We start from the raw sequence: 24,494 nt of genomic DNA on the forward strand, positions 1-24,494 counted from the left end.
AATAAAAACTAAACCAATGATTGTAAAATAAATCCCCTAAATTATTTTAAAAATACACAATAAAATGTCTAACAGCTTTAAGCATTTTACACTGTAACTTCCTCTCCAGTCAATCTTCTGAGCTTAATAGCAACATCTGTTTATCAAAACATGCTGCAAACGTTCGCTTTCAGCGTTGAAGCGCTTAAAAGCTTTCGCAGAAGAGGCGTTCAGTATAAGCTCTTTATTAATAAAAATACACCTCCAGCCTGCATGTTAGAAAATCGTGCGGTACGTATATATAGAGACGCTGGATATGACAAGTGAACGATATAATATGATAATTGTGTTCAGAAATAATTCTATTGTAAACTTTAAATTGTTGCGAAGATAAGACAGGTTTATTTTTCAGTATAATGAATCATGAACTGAGTAAAATGGGTGAAAAATTAAGAGTTCATTTGGAAACTACGTCATATAAGGAACAGCAGCAGAGGACTTATGAGGTGTCTAATTGCATAAGGCTTTATGTTTGACAGTATAATTGATTACCTTAAATTTGTGAAACACCAAACAACTATATAAACCCATTACATGACTATAAAACGCTATAACTATATAATATGTTTTTTTATAAATAATCTTATTCTCTTAAAAGGTTAAATTGCATCACGATATACATAAGAATGTCGCACATAACGCGTAGTGTGCCTCATCCAGCTAACACAATAGCAGTAAGGGCACACAACAATGTTTTCGTTCGATCAGTAGCTCGTGCCTCTGAAATGAAGTTGGGTATTAGGAACGCTGCTATCTCGCTACTATTTCCAATTTGTTTGTTAACATTTCCCCCGGTAACTACAACTTTCTAGTTACTTGTACAATAGACACTGGATAGATAAATTGTTACGGGAAAATTCTCATTCCATTATTGAGTATCCTTTCTGCGTGGGATTTTCGTGGCGTAGGAAGCGGGTAATGTAATGCGTTGATGAATTAGTTAGACGTTTCAGTCATGTTTTGAAGTCAAGGAAACGTTAGTTATTTATCACTAGCTGACCCGCGCAACTTCGCTTGTGTCACATAAGAAAGAATGAAAAAAAAAATCCCCGTTTTTGTAACGTTTTTCGTTGCTACTCCGCTCCTAATGCCGTAGCGTGATGTTATATAGCCTAAAGCCTTCCTCGATAAATGGTCTATCTAACACTGAAAGAATTTTTCAAATCGGACCAGTAGTTCCTGAGATTAGCGCGTTCAAAAAAACAAACAAACAAACAAACTCTTCAGCTTTATAATATTAGTATAGATGACATCCTGTACATCGAAAAAAAAAAATGCTTCCTGAAAATCGTCCATAATGCTTTAAATGCAAATTGATAGAGCAAGAAATGATTGAAGATTTAAAAAGATTTGCATTTTAAGAACCAGTCGTTTATAACAATTTACATAAAATCCTTAAATTTTCTAAACAGTATGCAACAGTAAAAGGTCAAATGTGCAATACGAAATTGACTGGCCGACAGTTTGTTCGAAAACTCCTTTGCCTACCTATAAAGTCCTAGAATAACATTAAAAGCAAAACATAATTCATAAGCTTCGTACTTTATAAATAACACTATTACATTACCCAAACTCACAAACCTGAAAACCAAATCCATTTCATCGTCCGAAGTCATCAGCAGAAAGTGTCACAAATAATCGAAATTAGAATTTATTAGTGGCGCGTAGGGGTTCAATTTTGGTTCCGTGTGTAGCAATAATGCGTAAAAAACTCATCTCCGACACCCTCTCTGCCCCCCTCTCCTCTTAGGTTGTGTCCCTCCCCCCCGGGCCCGGTGAAATATGATGTTTTCCCGTCCCGTGTGGACGCGATTAGAAAATTCGTCGCGATGCTGTAAGCACTCAACGTGAGCGTTGATAGTTTCCTCATATAAATATGTAATTCATTATATTATATTTGTATGCTTTCCGTATGGACAAATCATCTCTTACTTTTAGTAATATTTATATGCATTTGTAAACAGCAATTAATAGTACCAGTAACTTCCGGTTTCTGAGGGACATTTAGCAGTAGTTTATTTTGAATTTGAATAGATAATCTACCTCTAAATGGATTCAAAAACCGGGGGTAAGTACCTCTACGTATCAACATTTAGGTCTGCAAATGCGATCAGAATGAAATCCCGAAATCTGAAAATAACTCCAGATTTAATTTTGATAGCGATAAACTAACTCGAAAATGAAAAACTGTTATCTAAATTAAGACAAGATTAAATCATTTATTTAATTTTGGTTTAAATTCTTTCATCTCTTCTTTTGATCTTTCTATGTATATTATTCTTCTAGTATACGTAAACTATGATCTTTAAGTTGAATTCATATTTGACTACAAGTCAGTCGACGCCAACGTCCTACAAATAGTAATAGTAGTGCATGTGTCTAAATTATTTATTTTGTTTTCTTCCGAGAATTCGGAGTATCTTATTATAATTGATTCGTTGGTTTAAAATCAATTTTAAATATTTAAATCGAAAAAATAATTTAAAAAATTACAAGTTTGTTTCTCAAAATCATGGTTTTTACTCACAAATACACATATGAATATGCAAATCAAAAATATGTTTATATTTTCTTTCTAAACCAAAACCACAACAAAACCGTACGAACAAACATTTCTAACACAATATTTCCTGTGACGTCACCTATCTATTCCTTTGCATTGCGTTAATGTAAGCATAAATCACGGCTGCCCTCAGTCCAACGGAGGATCAAAGCCTATATATCAAGCTAATGCTGATATGATATGTTAAATAAATATCGACGCAGGATATTGGGTCGCGGGATTTGAAATGAATGTGTCATGGAATGTGTTTTGTAGACAATGGAAGTGTTTGGTTCAGATGTAGGATGTTTTGGCTTTGATAAAGGCTGTTGTGTTGGTAGTTAACAATTAGCTGTTGGTGCTAATTGCTTAGTAATATGTTTTCAATCTGTGATTTTATAGGTAAAATTTTAAAAAATATATTAGCTTAAGTTACAAAAATTGACAAAATCTAGCCGTTGTCTATATATGTATGTACTTAAATCTAATATTTTTTTTTGTAAACTATCCACAGAGTCTCGTAAATGAGCATATTCGATTTTTCAGTTAGAAACATTAGTAATTTCAGTAGAATTGTACAGCGTCTAACCATAATCAATATTAATGAAAGCATTTAACCACTGAAAAAAACACATCACCAAATTTCCGCAGATCTTATTTATAAGTTTAACAATATAAATCTTATTAAATGACAAATACAGTAACAATGAGAAAGATCTCAACAACTTTTATTATAACTCTACAATGATACTTCAAACTTAGCTACCATTGAAAACAGCTACATAGTCGAGAGTACAAATCTGCATCTATTTTTGTGTACCACTAGGCTTTACCCGCGGGAGTTACTGAATTGAAATAGATATTCTGAATACTGCCTTTTAATATCTTGTATGAAGAGATATTGAATGTGTTTTAGTGAAACTGATGAAGGATTGTTTTAAATGCTTATTTTTAGGTAACAAGTATAAATAAAATATTTTAAGACTTCGTGGGGCTTTTGCGTTTTTGACCAAATAAGGCGATTTTATCTTCAAAAAATACCTATAAAATTATATACTTACTGTCAATTTAACCAATTTTCGATAATGTACTAACACCTAAGGTTGGTGCCTTTCTGTAATTAAAGAATATGTGCCAATGCAGAAATACTTGAGTCTTAAGTAATGCGACGTGTAAACCAAAGGACCTTTAAGCTAAAGTTATAGTAACTCATGGCTACAATATAAAAATTAGCTTCAAAATCCCATACGCTCAAGTTAAACCCATTACCAAAACCGTTAACACTACCTATTTCCAATAAAGTTCACATTTAATCTTATAAAATTCCCGCACCCACATTATTTCCATACAACAGTACACACTTTAATGATATTATTGGAAAATTGGCTCCCACGTCCCTAGTGTTGACGAAATTTTGCTATCACTACACCACATCGGAGCCAATAGGGTGTGTCGGTTCACACTATCTACAAAAGAAATTACATGCTCCTCTATCAGGTGTGGGGAGGGGGGTCTGACGTCACACCGCCTCGAATAAATGTGATGGAAATTGGAGGATTTGTTTACCCATATTCTTTCTCACACTTTTGACACTAAAAGGTAGAGCGTACTGCGCCTATGTGTGCGTAACAACTATTGTTTCAGTGTGCATGTGTGCGTGAATTGAATATTCCGTTGAAGTGTGTTTGAGGGACTTTTATTACGCTTTAGGAGATATTTAGCGTGCCTATTGGTGGGAGACGATTGTAGTTTCTAGAAAACTAGCGAGTGGAATATTTGCTAAACGTTGTGTTGAATGGAAAATTTTAGTCATACACCGAACTTCATGTGTAAAGTACATTAAAACCATTGGTATTATTTTAATCACCGCATTCTATGTTACTTACTTTGGTGCATAGGGATATAGATGGGTTTAAAAAAAAAAAACACGACGCAGATGGATTCACGGCTGATGCAATGACAGTGAAGAGGAGACTACATATTTTATTATATCTGTATCAACGTTTGTAAAAAAGTATAACCTACAAAGTAAGTAATGTAAATCCTTATAGAGGTCAAATTTATAGGGAGTATGACTACTTTGCACAGCAACTACTTATCTAAATAAAATTTCAGTGGCATCAACACCAATTTCGCAACGAAAACAACTTAGAAATTCACCTCATACGTCATAAGCCTATTGTAAGTTAACACCTCGGCACACGGCACAGGAGTCGTGCCCAATTCAATTTATTTAGCGATTTTCAGAACAAAAATATTTGGGCGAGCTATTTATCAGAGTTCGGGCGACGCAGTACAAACACATTTATTCCTTCACCTCACATACAAACTAGAGTACGATTACGTAATATATTCCGGTGTCGTGTGCCTCTAGCCATTTTTCTATTCGCTCTCGGAGTTTTGAAGGCGTGTGAGAGACGTGGTATTACGATGCCTAATTCAAAGGAAATGTGTGGAATGAAAATTGTTATGTGAAAGGAGTAATCGGAGTAGTTTCGTCGTGTTATAAGAAAACAAAGGAACGCTTAGGTTTGTTTTATTGTGGGATGTTTAGTGCCAATGTTGTGGAAGGAATTTATTGTTTATTGAGTCACATTATTAAGTGACTGGAGATAGTTGTTTAGGAATAACTACTTTTATTTACTTATAAGCAATTGGTTATATCTAAGTGCTGTCTGGGAGCTATAAATTGTACGAGTTATTTATATCAATAAAGCACATTATTGCTTTAGGATTCCAGTCTTTACCGTTGATCAAGTGAAGAATGTTGCCAATAGTAAATGTTAATCCTAAGAACATCTCAGATAACTTTCAAGAAGTGTTAGCCTCCCCTACAAAGCTTTCCATAAGCCAAGAACACAATAAAACAACAATAAAAAGCCTCAATCATAAAAACAAGTTCCATCTTTGAATTCAAATAAAAAATAATTCCACCAATTCCGCAACATAAAACCATGCAAACACTCCACAAAGGCACTATTCTACATCAAACATATCTTTTATCTGTAACTATACTAACTTATGATAAGTAATAACGTCTAATATACTGTACTACTTCCTCATAACATACGTAATAATATCGCGTAAATTTAGCCGAAAGAAAGGACCTAATAGGAGGGCCGGGCAGCATTCCAAGATTATCTGGGAAAGCGTAAAATTTATGTTAATGACAGCGCCTCAGTACGGAAAATAACATAACGTTGAACCAAAGGAGAAGAAAGCATATCCCGATAACGCGTCCTCGTTAAATGAACGGGGGTTATTGGTGACGCGTGCGATTTGCATTTTGTTGTGGACTTTCATGACTATGGGACAGTAATGTGGTGAGGGTATAGCTGAACCGTTGCGTTATTCATTCTGAATTCTAAAAGAAAACAGTTGCAGAATATCCGTCAATAGCTAAATTATTCCATTTACCTACCTGTCAGAATGTAAATTGAAAGAAAAACTCAATCGATGTTTCCACTAAAATCTTTCAGCACGAATCCAAAGCAATCAGCAATTGCCTCTTCATGTTAATTTTACTTATCCTTTCCAATCATGTCTCATACATGATGTATCACAATATCTGTAACCATCAATCAAATGATAAATTCGTTACAACGAAGTAAAACCACGGAACACGTTTGCATCTGTTGCATACGTAATGCCGAATTCCAACCACGAGTTTCCTTCATTTTTCACAATGTCGACTGACACGAAGATGGGCGCCTAAAAACTACAGAAGCACGCAAAAAACGTTGCTTCAAGCGACCAATTCATTTCTTCTCATATCCGGTTATCGTCCGTTTATCATACGCCCGGGGCTAGTGTAACTCCTCCCGAGATTATTTTAAGCTTCACCCCTTAACGTCTGATTAAAGTGCCATTCTTGAGAGTGGCCCTTTCGTTCGTAGGGTTACTGATAGAGCTGTTATTGCTAATGTCGTTCGATATGAGTGGATGTGAGTAAGGGAGGGCAGCTTTGGCTGACAACGCAATTTTTATTCAGTTTAGTTAATTTTCAAGTACAAATAATTTCGGTTTACAGCACTGTTTAGTACACATTGAATTTTCTTGAAAGTAATTGCTTACTTTCGCATAATCAGATTTTAACAGTCTGAATTTGTATCTTGATACCATCAAGGTATGTGATGTTACATACTGAATAGGCATGTCCCATCACACCCACTATTTGCACCCCTGAAACTTCTTAAAACCAAAAGTAAGCAAGAAAGAAAACTATAATATATTGCTTAATCCGCATCCTTTAAAATCACCTCAACAAAAAGAACTTATTATAATATTCCAGACCAAAACTCAATTTCTTCCATTTAAAAAACAAGATCAGTATTAAATACAACCACTTTAGCGTTTGCCCTTTATAAAGTGCAATCACGCGGACACAGGATGCTTCTTTGTTCCATCTCCCCCTTTTCTTTATAATTTTCTCGCCTCAGGCGCCCAAACTTTGACCGCGGAAAAAGTGCAAAGCCCTAAAAGGTTTTTCACTATGTTGCAATTTTGTCTGTCGCGAGATAAATGTACCACTGTGCCCCTAGGTGAAAACGTGTGGGTTATGAACATTCTGAATGGAAGTGATGAATTTTGTGAATTTGCATATCGGTTTTTTCGTATTTGAATGTGCTATTGATTTTTATTTTAAAGGGGTCAGACTAAAACGAACGTGGAGATACCAAGCATAACAATACAAATACGCATTATTGTTTTTTTTTGTACCACACTAGTCAATTAGAAATGGTAATTAAAGAGGTTTTCATGCAGTTCTTATCAAAACTTACTGAATGAATCCTTAACATGAGTTCTAATCAATGTAATTGGCATTTAATTTACTAAATGTCAAAGTGCCAGTTATTTGTTTTTCGCTTCCCTTCTCAGGTATTCGTAAAAAGAGATTTATTTACAAAACGAAGGTTTATTAAGGTATGTAATGATCCCAAACGTCCCATAAAATACATCCATTGATTTACAGCTCTAACACATTTCCACTGAATCCATTTGCAATCCGCTCCCACAACTATTCCAAATAAAAGGAATTCCTCGTACAAAAGGGAAACCTGGGGAAAAGAAATAAAAAATATAATAATTCAAAATGGCGTCTGGCCACTTAATAACTGGCTGACACCATTGGGAAATATAATTTAATTTTTCTTTATTGTCGTGCTCTTCTCTCGTTAGTATAGGGGATATGTGTGTCCTTGTCTGGCATTTCCTCGGTTGTGTCCCCCTCGCGCGCCCGCCCCCTCAAACTTCCGTTTGTTCGGGCGCCCCGTGTCACCCAATGTTCTGGACAAGAAATATTTGCGATATTGTGTATTAGATGATTTGTGTATTCGAATGTACGTGGTGGGAATTTATAGGAGCATGTACACTTGTGTAGAAATTGTTTGATACCAAACACTCCACGTTAATGGTACACTCATCAAAAGTTTTTAACAAGCTCCCGAGCAACATGTTGTCTCTTTATTCTGTATTATATGACTCAAGTTCGTAAATCAGGTACTTTGCCTACCTATTATTCCGTTTTCTAAAAAGGAAAGATCCTGTTTACAATTCAAATGTAATAATAGATGCTGAAACTGCATAATAATATCATTTGAGTACCGAAGCCAGCTATTTACATATTGCACCGGAATACAGGATACGATTGACAATCTTCATAGCTATCTAATTTGGTTTCTTTATATTTGAATACTAGTGAAATTTACTCGAATAGATCTAAAATAATTGTTTATACAAGTACTTGCGAAAGAAATTCAGAGCATTTACGTTTTATTAGACCCGATGTTTTTTTAATAGTCATATACTCGTACTTACATATACCAACAGTTTTCAGTTTTCTGACCAAAATGCAATCCTTTTGGCACGTATGTATCTCTAGAATATTGCCTTTTATTACGCCACTGTTTCTTCACTATAATGAAATCTTTCCAAGTTGACTTGAGAATTCCATTACCATAAATTACGGGATCAAAATCAGCATGCAAGGAATCCTCATGATGGTCATAAAACTATGCAAAAACTGTATTTACGGAGCCCGCCTAGGGGACAGGTGTCAGAGTAATATTCTAATGTTGGTAAGAGCGACCCGCCATCCATAATAATATAACACCCTACACCTTTTTACACATAAAACTAGATGATGTAGTATGTTAGTGGATGGATCAAAATTCAGTTAGAAAATGTATGAGATAATTACTTAATACTTAGGGCGATTGACGAGAGGTCAGAGTCGAAAAATAAGGTTTTAGCTAAAACTGCTGTTCCTATTGTCTCTATGTTGAGATCTTAATATCTTCTCCTGGGGATCGAATCTAAGAGTCCAGCTACTAAAACACGATTGCTCTTACTGTGAGTATGTCAACGTCAAAATTCTTACATGATACAAAAATATGTATACTGATTCTGAAATAAATTTGAACCTAGGACAGACCGGACACACCTCCGCATAATAATATGCTACAGCATGATTTTTTGGATTGCTAAAGACCTCAAGCGCTTCCAACTTGAAAATTTGATAAAAATAACATAGCAATTCATTTACACCATTTTTATATATAAATAATAAATTAATATTATTTTGCTTATGAAAAATAAATAAAGTATACTATAATTTACGTACTGAAAAACCTGTTTAGTAATGTAATTTTGATCTTGGCCTGCTTCAGGTATCTTAATTTTTATTATAGCGACATCTATGCATCACTACCGAAAGCTTTTACCTTCTGCATATCCCAACTTTTCTGTAGTTTCCAAACGGCGCAATGTGTTTAAAGTTTTGTGTGCAGCTCATAGATGGCGTTTATATAAATACTAGAAAAAACTGACAGACCCTTGTTTTCCCTGTGTAGTCGAAAATTAATTAGTTTTTTTTTTGTTGCCAGTCATTTTCTTCGTGAGTTTGTTTTAATTGCTGATTCTGCGGCAACAATTAGAGAGTCACCGAACTACATAGCCTTTAACGCTAATCTGGCTTGTTATCTCGCTCCCCGGTAAACACAAAACTATACGTTAAATAGTAAAACAAATAGTAATCGTCATCGCGTCTCACAGAAAGAGTGACTTTTATCATGTTATTGAACTGTTTACTGAACTACGCTATTTGCTCTGTTTAAGTACCGACTATTTGCCAAAGATTATATCCGATGAGATATCTCCGCTTTGAGCAGCAAATTCAAATGTTACAGAACAAACTACAGTGCAAAGACGGCGAACTCAAATATTTATGAATAACTAAAGTTATGACATTTCTGACATTATTAAATGCACTTTTAAGGCAAAATAAACAAGCAGTCCTTCAAGCAATTGTAAGTTTGAATCAAAAGCCATTTGCAAATCGCAGCCGACAGGAAAAGTATGACAATATTGCAAGCATTTATCATCTAAGTAGTTTCAGTAATTGTCTCAGGGAAACTAAATCAAATAGAATAGTTAGAAAATAGAACTTCCATTTGACGAACAAACAAGTTGCCAGTATTTGCCAAAAGATTGAAGGCAAATCCACTTTTATCATTTATATCTTTTGTTATAGAATTACAGATAGCAAGACGCTGTTTGCTTCAAGTCGCGTCGCATGAAACACGCGTACGATATTACAAGAATGTTGAAAATAAGGACTACTAACTCAGTACCGGTTTCTCCCATATATTTTAATGTAGCTGAGTATTGTTTGTTCGGTATAATTTTAGGTGTAATTATAGGTATTATTGTGTATTATAATGTGGTTAATAAAAAGTATAATTCGGTTGCCGGGTTTCTGTTTGGTGGGAAGAATATGTCTGTTATATCTATTTCTTTGGCGTTGGTTTCCAGGTAAGTCAAACAATTTTAAAACACGATCCCCTGAAAAGTTTTGATCTCTCTTTTAAACAGGCAATGTTTCTGATATGCTAATGTTTACATATACAGCATACTACAAGATAGACATTCTTACTTTATTTATTTTGGATTCCCTAAGTGCTCTAGCTATATTCTGTCCAAAAACTATATATCAGTTGATCTAATAAATAAACCTGGCTTTGTTTATCGAAAGTCATACACAACATTTTCTTAACAATAAAATCTAAATCTACTTACCTACAAATCCAGGTACAACCAGGTCATCTTCAAAAACGCGATAATAAAACATCTAACCTCATTTCCAGCCACTTGACAAGCATCACATTACTAGGAGTGCCGGTAGAAATATACCTGAGAGGAACCCAGTACTGGGCTTCAGCACTGTCTCTCGTGATTGTCACGATACTTACTGCAGTCATTTATTTACCAGGTAAGTAGTTTTACATCATTGAACACATACATTTAACTTTCTCTAGTGCAGTGATAGGTTCTGCTGTGCTGTGGTGTTGTGACAATAGGAAACAAGCGGATATTTTTATTTAGGAAATCCTCGGCAATCAAATAGTTTTAATAAAGTTACTCTGGTAAGACAACAAGTCTCAGAGTCAGAACATTATGAGACCTTAGTTTTTTGGATAAAAGCAAAGTCATTGATTCCGAGCCTGTCTTTTTTATAACCGGATTAGTTACCATTCCACCACCCTAAAAGGTTCTAAGACAGATAAAATAAAAAGTACTAGATTTTGTGTACAAAGAGTTTTAGGTAAAACATACCTCTATAGGATATTTATATACATTATGGCTACATGAAAGCCTGCTAGATTAGAAGTCACGATGACTGAGCAATAAGGACACATTCTTTCTATACTATCTAATTACCAACATATTAATATTTGTTGTAGTACCTCAACATTTTTCTATAACCATTATTTGCGTTTACTCTAGCACTATCTTTAAAGTCTCCGACCTCCTAAGAGCAGCAATAAAAGTTAAAATAACAAGACTGATAAAGGCGACGAAAAATCAAATGCAAACCTTGAAAATATTTCACTTGTTGCCAAATCATTACCGTACTTTTACTGCTTCTTCATTTGTAGCAATACCGTTATGCTTATCCCACTTTTTTTTTTAAATCGGAGGCTGTCCTTTTCCTAGGAAAAGGTCTCCTCCCAACGCTGGCCAAATGCAAGTGGGGACTTTTGGGTGTGCAAGGTTCCGAGTCACGAGAATTCACGAGTTTTCTATCACCTTTAGAGCTAATGACAATTATTTCTAAATCTATACTAATATAATAAAGCTGAAGAGTTTGTTTGTTTGTTTGATTGTTTGTTTGTTTGTTTGTTTGTTTGTTTGAACGCGCTAATCTCAGGAACTACTGGTCCGATTAGAAAAATTCTTTCACTGTTAGATAGCCCATTTATCGAGGAAGGCTATAGGCTATATATCATCACGCTACGACCATTAGGAGCGGAGTAGTAACGAAAAATGTTACAAAAACGGGGAAAATGATGACTCATTCTCTCTTACGTGACGCAAGCGAAGTTGCGCGGGTCAGCTAGTCAAGCATAACTTTGAATAGTCTTCGATTAGTTGCTTTGAGTTTATACAGTCGCCGTCAGGCATCGTTAGTGAGCACCCGCTTATTTAGCAAAACTCGGAAATATTCAGCGTTTCTCAAACTTTTGTTGCCAAGATGTTTACGTGTGCAAGCTGCGGTACTCATCATTCCGAAGGACCCGTTTGTAGTATATGCAAGCGTCACTATGACTACCAATGTTCTGGAGTTACCGAGGCTGGTTTTCGAAAACTTGGAGATCGAAAAAATAGTTGGCGCTGCCCTAAGTGCAGGTCTAGCCCTGCTCCATCTCCAGTCGCCGTCTCACCGCAACCTAGTCAGTTAGACAAAATGCAAGACCAACTCACCCAGATTGGACTCCAATTGGCGTCACTACCTCAACTAGTGTCAGACGTTCACTCTATTAAAAGTGAGCTGAATAACCTCAAAGAATCCATCGAAATGGCACATCACCTAATCAGCAACTTTTCGGACAAAGTGAAGTCATTAGAAACAAGGATAGTGGAGGTAGAGAAAATTGCGAACGAAGTTCCATCTCTTCGAAATGAGATTGTAAGGCTCAATTATGAAATGCAAAATAGAGATCAGTGGGCCAGAGCCAATAACGTTGAAATACGTGGGATACCCCAGAAGAAGAATGAGAACCTGTACGAGATAGTCCAAAAAATCACCAAATTCTCAAATATCAGCATACGAAATGAAGAGATAAACTACATAGCCCGGATACCTACTCGAGTACCGAATGCAGATAAATCTATTATTATCGCATTCCACAGCCGATATAAGAAAGAGGAATTTATTTCATCTGCACGCAAGAGTAACCAGCTTACCTTATCACACCTGGGCTTTTCATCAAATACTAATTTCTATATAAACGATCATTTGACGCCTGCCAACAAAATGTTACTGAATAAAGCAAGAGCACTGGTTAAAGAAAAACGGTACTTATACATCTGGGTCAAACACTGCAAGATTATGGTAAAGAAAACAGATACATCACCTACTTTTTTCATAAAAACCGAGAAGGACTTATTAAAAATTACATAATACAATATTCATACAACTTTAACAATTTTATTGTAAACAGTTTGAGAACCGTACTCATAACCGTAGTCTTTTGTCTTTATCTATACAATACAAGCGTGAATCATCTTCGACCGGCCAACAACTTATCGCAGGTAAGCACTCTATTCACACAGTTATCGCGCGCTCGAGTATGCGAAAGCTCTTGCTTTCCGGTCATTTTTGCTTGCGCGCTGTCTTGCTCCCTCAATGACTTTGGCTTTTGTGTGTTGCGCTTGTTACTCATACGCAGTGCTAAATTTTTTCAATCTGCCCGCTCTTTAGATTTGTTTCTAAATGTTACTCATAACATTTATTTTGCGTTCAATATTGTTGTTGGTGTCTCTCTGCCTAAGTTTTATATCAATTATGTTTTTTTGCAAATCATATCTGAATTTTCATGTTACAGGGAGCTCATACATGCAATAAACGCGTGTTTTTATCAGCTAATTGCAATACTGTCTTTCATACAGTTATTACATATTCAATCACTCCTGTACTGTGATTTTACACTACGCATATTATATTGCTGCCGCCAACATAATCACTGCCTTTATATTTATTATATATTTATATCTAGGCTTTGTAATAAAGCTATTGATTTGCAAAATAGGTAAATGGCTGCTTTAAATGTTTATTATCAAAATACGAGAGGGCTGCGAACGAAAACACATATTTTTAAACGTAATTTACTCATGAATGCGTACGACGTTGTTGCCCTGTCCGAGTCTTGGTTACTTAGCAGTATTGCTGACAGCGAGCTCTTCGACGATCGGTACATGGTTTGGCGAAGAGACAGGAACTATCAGTCAACGCGAGAAATGTACGGGGGTGGGGTGGTTTTGGCCGTGCGTCGTGACCTTGCTGTGATTGAACGACCGGAGTGGCAATCCTCGGCGGAAGACCTGTGGGTCACCATCACTGTTATGAACAACAATGGTCGTGTCGCACAAAGAATACATATATGTACGCTCTATCTTTGCGCGGAGAAGCACGGTAATTCGTTCAATGTGCAGTTACAAAACTTTACGGATAAATTGTCAACAATAGTTAACTCATGTATCAACGATATATTCTTAATCGTGGGGGATTTTAACTTAAGCAATATAGATTGGTCTTACCACGGAGATACCCTAGAGCCGATTGGTACAATCGGTGACACCCAATTTCATTTTTTAGATACTCTCTCAGAATGCAATTTAAAACAATTCAATTTATGCCGTAATGTAAACAATAGAATTTTAGATTTGGTGTTGAGTAATCATCATTTATCTGTCTCTGCCTGTGAAGATCCATTAGTACCTGAAGACGCGCACCATAAGTCTCTTCTTGTTCATTTAAATTCTATTAGCATGGGCGCATTGAAATCCTCTCCTAGAAGGAAATATCTTTATGATATTGCAGATTACGACATGATTAACTTGAAACTCAGTGAAATCAATTGGGAGGTGAGGTTGACTTCTATCCCATTAGATACTGCTGTTGAGCGTTTTTATGACTGTTTATACGACCTTAGAAATAAATATGTTCCCAGTAAGATCGTTTACCCCACACGATATCCGCCTTGGTATACACCAGCCTTAATTAAAATACTCAAAGAAAAACATAAATTTCTTAAAAAATTCAAGATTTATGGCAACTCATCAGACTATGACACCTTTAGTCTACTTCGGAAGAGAGCTAAAAGGGTGGAAGATGAATGTTACCAAGCTTACCTAAATAGTATGGAGGAATCTATTGTCTACAATCCTAAATTATTTTGGGCATTTATAAAAAACAATAAACAGTGTTCCAATAATTTACCCTCCAAAATACAATATGAGGGAACTGAAGCATCAACAGGGGAAGATATATGTAACTTGTTCGCGACATACTTCCAGTCAACATTCCTCACCCCTTGTACACATACTAGTGGCTCTCCACCTGCAGAAAACCACAGGACATCCGAACTCACAAACATAGTTACTGACATTAGCATAGATTCCGACGTATTACGCAAGCTACTTGAGTCTGTGGATCTGTCTAAACAAGCTGGACCCGACGACATATCTCCTAAGTTTATAGTTAGATGCGCTACGGAGTTAACCAAACCACTGACTATATTGTTTCAACGGTCGATCACAGAAGGACATATGCCAGGCGTTTGGAAATCCGCATATATTACTCCTATACATAAAAGTGGCGATAAACAGTTGGCGGATAATTATAGGCCAATATCCAAACTCTGCATTTTTTCTAAAATATTTGAACGTATAGCATTTAATCAAATATATTCTGCACTGTCTAACTACTTTATTCCGCAACAACATGGTTTTATAAGATGCAGATCAACAACAACAAATTTACTATCCTTTGTTGATTTCACCACGTCAAATATGATCTCTGGCGGTCAGGTAGACTCCATCTTTACAGACTATTGTAAAGCATTTGATCGTATCGATCATTCAATACTTCTGGATAAGTTATTAGCAGCAGGAATACATGGCAATCTGTTTAGATGGTTTAGCTCTTACATCAAAAATAGGTCCCAGGCCGTGGCAATTAATGGTTATGTCTCTAGGTGGTTAACTGTTCCCTCTGGCGTCCCTCAAGGTTCGCTGATCGGTCCGTTATTATTTAATATATATATAAACGACATCTACTTATGTTTTCAAAACTCTAAATTCCTACTCTATGCTGACGATATGAAAATTTTCAAAGCAGTTAAAACAACTAACGACTGCTTGTTGCTGCAGCAAGATCTTTTCAGATTCGAGGAGTACTGTTTAAACAATAAATTAGACTTAAATATTTCGAAATGTTACTCTATTAGCTTCACGCGTAAAGCAAATAAAATTAATTATGAGTATTCTCTTAGAGGCTCTGTGCTGAAGCGAGTCGATCATATTCGTGACCTGGGTGTCATACACGACGCTAAGTTATTGTATGACAAACATGTTGAATATATTGTTACTAAAGCCAATAAGATGTTAGGTTTTGTCAAAAGATCTTGCTCACAGTTCAACAGCCTTAAAATCATGAAAGTCCTATATTGTTCATACGTTCGCAGCTCTCTAGAATATTGCTCTCAAATATGGAATCCACACTATGACATTTATATTAATAGAATTGAAGGTGTTCAGCGTAAATTTGCTAGATTTCTAGAGTTTAAATGCAGGCAGAGAGATAGCAATTACACAGAGAGATGTAAAAGACACCATTTACTCCCCCTTTATGAGAGGAGAAAGATTGCAGACGTAAGTCTCTTAGTTAAAATTGCACAGTCTCTAATAGACTCTCCACATCTCCTCTCAATGTTGGACATTAAAGTGCCTAATAGAACAGTAAGGATTCCTGCATATCTATCAGTCCCGCATAGCACTACCAACTATAGGGGAAGCTCGTTCTTTCCAAGAGCGGCGCGTTACGTTAACCAACTGGCTGACAATCCTGAGCTTGATTTGTTCAATAAAAGTCCCGCGAAATTTAAACGCACTATGACCAATCAGTGGTTTGAGTCGGTTCTTTAATTGTAAACACTTAGGCACTTAAATATAAATTCATTGCTCTAGCTGTTTATATAAGTTTTTATATGCGAAAACACATAAATGGTTATTTGTTAAGTATGTAGTTGTAACCCTAGATTTAGAAACTGTTTGTTTTCCGAATAAAATAAAATAAAATAAAATAAAATAAATACGGCCGTCGACCGCTTGTTTGGAAGGTATCAACTTATACCACTCAGCTATCACTGTTTCTGCATGAATCCAAGCTTTCTCACCATTCGGGAATATTGCCTCCCCATGATTACTTTAATTTTTTGATTTTATTTTGAGCAACGCTTACTTTACTTCTTTTCGATTTAATATACCACTTGATACTTTTTCATTGACCTTACCTTTTTTCAGTGTTCCACAAACTGCAGCTTTCATCAAGTTTCGAATATCTAGAAATAAGATTTTCAACTCACACGCGGACCATTGCCGCAGTACTGTTTGTCGTCAGTAAGCTGATGTTATTGCCCATCGTGCCTTACGTTCCGCTCATGGCTTTTAGATTAGGTAAGTAATTCTCTCTGTACAAATTATGATAAACAGTTACTCATGTTTGAATAAGAATTAAAAGATTTCTTAAATATGGACTATAAAAATATTATTCTTCCTCACTGCATGAAAGTTTATTATTTTGCAGATATTGTTGCCAATATTATTGTTAAAGTAATTTTACAGCTTCCGGATTGCTGTCGGTTAGATTATCTGTCAGTTAAAATGGCAGATAAACATTAAGAGAAGTGGTAATTTTTTTGCACAATTTCAGCTTACACGTTTATCTTTTACCAATCCCCACGCGATGTTTTCAGCGCATTTAGATGTCTGCTAGTCTACTCTAGAATGTTTTGCTATTTTTCAGCAACGTTCTATCAAATTATCAAATATGTAGGTACTCTCTCTACCCGCAAGTGGTAAAATCAGCACTATTTTTTTTTGAGTTTATCTGATCAAGTTCAGTAGAGCAAAAGTAATATCATTCTCTGTTGCTAGTAAACTATTTCATCTAGGGAATCATAAAACAAACTTGCACTGCTTTATTATCGTTACACAATTACAATAATTGTCAACATAAACATAACTATCTTCCTACAATAATTGTAGTTTGATAAGTTCATACAATCGCGGTACATGCGTCTGCGTGGTGCGTCATACAGTTCACACACAGGAGTGCATTGTAAATTAATTAACCATTATTTCTTGCATAATGAGTAGGATTAAGTCATATTATCTAACGTCTTCTTCCGCAGTAATAAAGGTTTACATAAAAATATTTTATATGCACCTACTAAACTCAAAATGTTTAGTAGGTGCATATAAAACACACTTTACAGCACTGCAGCTATAAATTCGTAGCTATAAACACATTCAAATTTTACCGATAAGCACCTAGTTTCTTTTTCACATTGCTAATCATTGACAATTTCTATTAAATTCATCCGGTCTGCAGGTGCATTAAGCCTTGGGAAAGATAAAAGCAGAATGAAGCTAAGTATAGTCGAATTCTGTGAACTCGACCCTACTTAGCTTCACTCCCAAGACTGCCTTAATCGAAAAGTTTTCTTCCCCATGGACCCGTATTTTGCCGGTTAATGGATAAGTACAACGTTACGATAATTAATATGCAATGTTTTCATTCTTACAGTAACAAATCAGCTAGCTGGTCGTATAACTGCAGTGCTATGTGTTGGCTGTGCCACCTTCTGTGCTGTCGGTGGATTAAGAGCTATTGTTGCTCTTGGGATAGTTACCACATTTCTGGCCTTAGCTGGAACGGCCCTCCCTAGTGGCCTGGCACTTTTGCCGATGGGCTTCAAGAAGATGTGGGAGATTGCTGGACATGGAGGAAGATTGGTGTTATATGAGTAAGTAAAAAAAAAACATCCAAGCGCACATGCAATACACTCGCGTAGCGCCATTTTTTTTAAACTGTATAGATTTTAATGTATTTATTCATATTGCCTAATTGGCAGTCAGGTCTGTTACCTTGATAATTAATTCTGTGCTGTAGCGGAGAATATTGCATCTAAAATTGGAAAATCGAAATACACATTGTACGAGCCAGAAAGCTAACTCGGGGCTTCATAATTTTCAGACACATACACTAAAGGCAAAAATCTCCAGTAACTGGAAACTAGAATCGGATAAAAGTTGTGTTTAAAAATATACATGCACGTTAAAATATCGTGGTCAGGCTTAAAATAGGCTTTGTCGCAGGCTTTAAAGCATGATTCATAATGATAACAGACTCAGTTGGCTTTGAAAATGGGTACATATCATTTCTGCTTTAAAGTAGATTCTTGTTGTTAAGATTTACTAAAAACATGATTCGCAATTCATTATCATCTTTTCAAAGGGGTGTTTGTTATTATTCATCCATTATTGTGACAACTCAAAAAATTCGAAAACATATTTTTTAGAGCTGTCCTATGATTTTCTATCCACCGATCGCTTATTAGGGCGCGTCACCAAGTTTAATTTCTCCTATAACTTATACGCGAATAGAGCCGCGCGATTCTGCTAGTACTTACCCATTCTATATTCAGCAATTTTCCATAAAACAACAATTTAATTTACAACCAAATACCATTAATTGTTATTCAATTTCAGTCCAGACCCAGAGCTCGCGCACCACACATCATTCTTTGCAGTAACCCTCGCTCTATCCACCAACTGGCTATGGAAGATAGCTCTAAGCCAGTCTACCCTACAGAAACTCCTAGCAGTACCTACGATCAGTCAAGCAAGGCTCTGTTTGACTGTATCTTGTGTGGGCGTTATATTTATGAAGCTCTTGTCGTGTTTCCTTGGTCTCGCGTTGTATGCGTGGTTTGCTGGCTGCGACCCGCTTCTTACTGGAGAGATTAAGAAACATGAACAGGTTTGTTTGAAAGTCTTTTTCGATCTATAGACCCTTCTAACATTAAAGGTAAGAAGGGTGGTTGGTCTAATGAAATAGCAGAGTTATTTTAAATGAATACGGTTCAATTGCAGCTTGTCATTTATCCATCTTTTTGCGAGTTGGAGTAACATGCGGGACCAATATACATGAATACAACAAAAACTAACATTTTTATGTTTATATTTTAATTTACCAGTTTTGGGATAGTTATGGAGTAAATTGCAGAATCATGATTTTTAAAAAAATGTACCTAAGTATCTAAATATCGGTATATGGACAAACTATTGATTGAATTAATTTAGGCCATTATTTACAGCTCGTCCCGCACTTTCTCAACAACCTAGCATCAATGTTTCCCGGTATCTGCGGCATTTTTATCATGTCAATATTCAGCGCAACTACTGGGTGAGTCATTGTCTCAAAAAAGTAAAAAAATATGAAAACAATTAAAAACCAATAGTTTTTCAAACCAATTGCTAGCTCCCTAAAAAGTAAGATTAGATGAGAGACCCCCCCTCTAACGGCTACTTTAAGCCACGAATATTATTATAATATAATATAATATTGTTGACTTCAAAATGACTATTTTCTTTACATGTTCTAGACTGGTGTATTTAATTTACCTTGTAGATGTGACTTGCAGATGTATTGCATCGTTGATTAATTCGATAGCTGGAGTGCTGTTTGAAGAATTCATCAGACCGTGGATGCCTCAACGCACTAGAGAGACAGCCTGCTGCAAGATTATGAAGGTATCATTATCTACCTACTTTTAAAAAATCAACCAATGCCTTTTACTTATAAAAAATCAGATGCCTGTGAGACTTAGGTACTATTTCTTACAAGTGGTTGCAAATTATAACAATGGTAAAGAATAATAACACAAGCAAACTATTTACTATGAGATCTATGAATCATTTTATTTTTTGGTATCGCTGTTCAAAACCAGAGGATCAGCCAACATTACCAAAACTCATAAATACTAAAATTAAGTTCTTAATTCCTTTCTCTTCTAGTTGTTATGTGTCTTGGTGGGAATTTACTGCGGAGTGGTGGTCTGGTTCGCTAAAGAGATGGATCGCTTGCAACATGTGGCTTCAGGAGTCACTGGAGTGACAGCTGGCACGCTTCTCGGACTCTTCACGTTGGGCATTGTGTTTTCCAGGGCCAACTGTTCTGTAAGTTATGTTAATATTGCGCTGATAGACAATCGACTGAAATAAATCTTAATTTATAAATTAAAAATTAAAATTTTAAAGCTAAATCCTTTTTTTTATTAATTGAACTAATGCATTATTTTTGAAGAAATTAATTGTACTTACAAAGCATTAGTAATAGCGACATCTATTCTTTTTATTTAACAACTCTTTTCGTTTTGAACTCCCTAAATTGTAACTGATGACAAATCTTCACAAAAGATGGCAGCACTAAAGTTAAGTTTCTTTAGTCAATAGATAGATGGTGCTTTAATATAATAAATAAAAATATTAATATCATTAAAGTTTCTTGTTATTATTTATAATATTATATTTATATAGTTTAAGATTAATTGAAGAATAAAAAAATATGTTTTTTTTTCTTTTTCAGGGTGCTCTAAGCGGTTGTTTGTTGAGTCTAGTCCTTTGCGGGTGGTTGCTCATCGGCGCAGAAAATGCATTAGCCACCGGAGCGTTGACCTTTCAGGTCAAACCACTGGCAATATCAGGGTGCGGGAAAGCTAATTTCACACATGTACTGGTCAACATAACCACAGTATTGCCTAACGCTGCGTGAGTATTAGCACTTACTGTTTATGACTCATTTATTCTCTAATAGATGGATCCTGTTTGAAACTGTCGGCAGTTTTGATAGCAGTAGATATTGGCCAGTTTAGTTACTGTTGTCTGCTTAATATAGGGAAATTGCCTCCATAGCAACTAAATGGTGATGGTGATCATCATAATCACGACGAAACATATGACACATTATGATATATAAGGAGTTTGATTACTAGCTTTTCTTTATACACTAGTAAGTAAGTATATCAAACTTCTAACAATAGGGACCTAAACTCAATTAGTCAGCCAATAAAATCCATACTAGTTTTATGACGAACATTTTTATTACACCCAATGAGTTCACACTTGGTTAAAGGTTGCTTGGTCCAACTTTTAATCTTTCTTCGTAACTTGGGTGATATCGAGCCTGGGCTCACTTTTATACCCCTCCCCCCTTATTAAAACTTTACCCATATTACTATTACCCCATTCCCCGCACTTTTATGACTTTTCTTCGACGTAGTCTTTTTTAACCGCAGGCTGGTTGTATGGGACTTACTAAATTACTATGCTAAATAAGTTTTTGAGGTTTTTGGATTTACGTATTCATGTTGTAATTATACTTGGTGTGTACTTACTGAACTAAAGTTGGAGCCTCTAGTGACCCAAGTGTTAAAAGTCAGGGGAGTGTATGGAGAGAATGGTACACCACTTTATGTCACCCAACAACTTGGGTTTCCTCTTGCATTCTCGCTTTGCATGCTTGATTAAAGCAGTGTACCTTCAAACTATATGAATATATGCATTGCTGACCATGTAAAACTAACACTAATGTTAGTTTTACAAATCCTAAGAAGATCAATAATAATGTTTACAACTACAACTCTTATATCACAGATATAATTATATACATATGTATACTTTTCCAAAGACAAATTCTATTGTTAATTGCCGTTCAAAGTTGCAAAAATTAAACCTCAAACTACTTTAACTAATCGGCATCTAACCGGAATTTATTAGAAACCCTTTTAATTTAATACTGGAATTTTCCACTGTTAATATTTAACACAAATAGTTTTTCCGAACTAATAAATTACGAATAGTTACGAGTATGTGTTCCATAACAATGTTTATAGTTCTTGTGAGTGGGCTGAACACTGATTAAACTTGCGGTATACCAAAAGTTTCGAACAAAATGAAATTCCAATAACCCAATATTGAGTTTCAATTATACATAATATAAAGTAAAGTATGTAAAAGTTTGTATAATTAAACTGTTATGTGTACGGTTAAAATTAACGTTTTCCAATTGTACCAAGTTAATTAAATCAACCGCCATTTTTATTGCTTCATTATGATGCTGCTCATTTTCGCGGTGTTTGTAGAAAATTGTAACGTTCAAGTAATTATTATCGGCTGTTGTTGGAATTCATTATAATTAATTCATTAACGGAACTTGGTTTTGGTTTTGGTTTTATATTCAAGTTTTCTTATTTCCACATTCAATTATAATGTTTATCGGCGCAGAATCTCAGGTATTGCGAAATATTTTTTAACTTTCGTTGTCTGCCTTACTTACAATGTCCCTAAAACCACACTATTGGATGTCGCACAAAAATATAAAGAAATGATTTTTAATTCCAGGAACCAGCTACCAACGAAACGTCTACAGTCACTATTCAGGATCTCTTTCACATACTGTCCATTTGCGGGAGCCATATCCGTTTTACTCATAGGAGTTCTCATGAGCTACCTCACGGGGAAATCCAGATCGGACTCCATGAACCCAGATGTCTTCTGTCCTCTAACGCAGAGTATTCTTCACAAATCACAGTTTAGAAGTCCCACAGCATCTTTGGAAGCCCGATCGCCGAATACTCAGGAGGTCTACGTAGCTTTAGACGAAGCGCTGAAACATTTGAAAGAAGCTATAGATCAAGGCTGTTCTTCACCTGTCCCTCAGAACACAATGTTGCCAATTAAAGCACTCGGATTTGCCCGCCAAGAGTAATCTGCTGGTACTCCCTTTTCGCATTCATGGCTGACTCCAGCCCTAATGCGATATTTTTGGTAGCGAAACGAACTAAATCATCGAATCTAACGAAATCATGCCGGCGTATTTGGACTCAAAATTTATGCCTATTCTCAATTTGGTTGTGTGTACAGTCTTGCTAAAAATCGATGAAATAAAAACATTTGAAAGTCACTTTTAGTTTACATTCAATATCAAATTTGTAAAATGTTTGTGTATTTCTATATCATTGGACATCAAATATTTTTCTATTTGGATGCCATATTTTTCTAACGACCTGGTTTGTTGTTGTTTGGAGACCAGCTTTATGTTTCAATAATAAAATATATAAAAAATAAAACTATCGTTAACCCTTTGTCCGTAAAGTTTGTAAATAGCTGAATGCACTTTTAAAGACATTACCATTTCTTTATACGAGTTATAAAAGTGGACCGAATATTTTATTCAATCGGATTATTGTTAGCCCTTTTTTTCTTCAAAACGATATCGCTTTTTTTCTTGAAGTATTTACAGCATACTATTTATTCTGGTCTCGAAGTCACTTGACAATGCAACGTACAACGCACAGACCTGATTGTCTGTGTATGTGCAATTGGAAGTCGTCGGGACGGGAAGCCGCATCGTAGGCAACCGGCTTCATCGTAAACGAGATAGCAAAACTACATGCCGTTCTGCGGTTTGTGGGTTATTCCAGATACTGCGTAGCGCAAAATATTAAAGCTACTTTTGAGAATCTCTTGTACCAAATATAATAAAAGCTTTTCGGGCTTGTTCTACCGTGAAAAGTGCCTATAGCATAACAATAATTTCCACGCCATAATTTCCGACTCGATTCGCTTCCATGAATCGTTCAAGACCTAATGGCTACAATTGCTAAGAATGTGGAATTCGGAGAAACCCTTAGACGGCACGTTCGATTAATGGTTCCAAGTGCGAATGCGATTTCACGTGTGACTGCTCACGGCAAATTCACGCCATCACCTTCCATTATTCATGTGACGTAACGATGATATATCGAATGTCATTAAGTCAATGCGAATTCTTTATAAATTCCGTCCATTTTTCAGGGATTTAGGTGCGCCTTATAATTTGGTGGCAAATCCTGGATGCTTGCTGTAACGTCTGAAAGGATCATTATTTCAAAGTGACGGACGTATTCGTGTATATGATTTAAAATCTAATTTTTTTATTACACTTCAAAAACAAGTGGTAGATCAC

At 35.7% G+C, this 24,494-nt stretch overlaps 1 protein-coding gene across 2 annotated transcripts; it reads left to right on the top strand.

Moving 5' to 3' along the window:
• Positions 1 to 10,120: 10,120 nt before the first annotated feature.
• LOC142978514 (sodium-coupled monocarboxylate transporter 2-like) lies at positions 10,121 to 23,450 on the top strand. 2 transcript variants are annotated; one of them, XM_076122994.1, is made up of 10 exons: positions 10,121 to 10,393; positions 10,726 to 10,850; positions 16,946 to 17,098; positions 18,231 to 18,450; positions 19,196 to 19,466; positions 19,804 to 19,892; positions 20,131 to 20,239; positions 20,504 to 20,665; positions 21,075 to 21,256; positions 22,889 to 23,450. In XM_076122994.1, the coding sequence occupies exons 1-10, from the start codon at positions 10,155 to 10,157 to the stop codon at positions 23,253 to 23,255; spliced, it is 1,917 nt and encodes a 638-aa protein (XP_075979109.1). In that variant the 5' UTR covers positions 10,121 to 10,154; the 3' UTR covers positions 23,256 to 23,450. The 2 variants fall into 2 exon arrangements, with proteins under 2 accessions (XP_075979109.1, XP_075979110.1); XM_076122995.1 differs by lacking the exons at positions 10,121 to 10,393; positions 10,726 to 10,850 and adding an exon at positions 13,075 to 13,174.
• Positions 23,451 to 24,494: the final 1,044 nt, after the last annotated feature.

The sequence above is a fragment of the Anticarsia gemmatalis genome, chromosome 14, assembly GCF_050436995.1.
Source record: "Anticarsia gemmatalis isolate Benzon Research Colony breed Stoneville strain chromosome 14, ilAntGemm2 primary, whole genome shotgun sequence".
NCBI lineage: Eukaryota > Metazoa > Arthropoda > Insecta > Lepidoptera > Erebidae > Anticarsia > Anticarsia gemmatalis.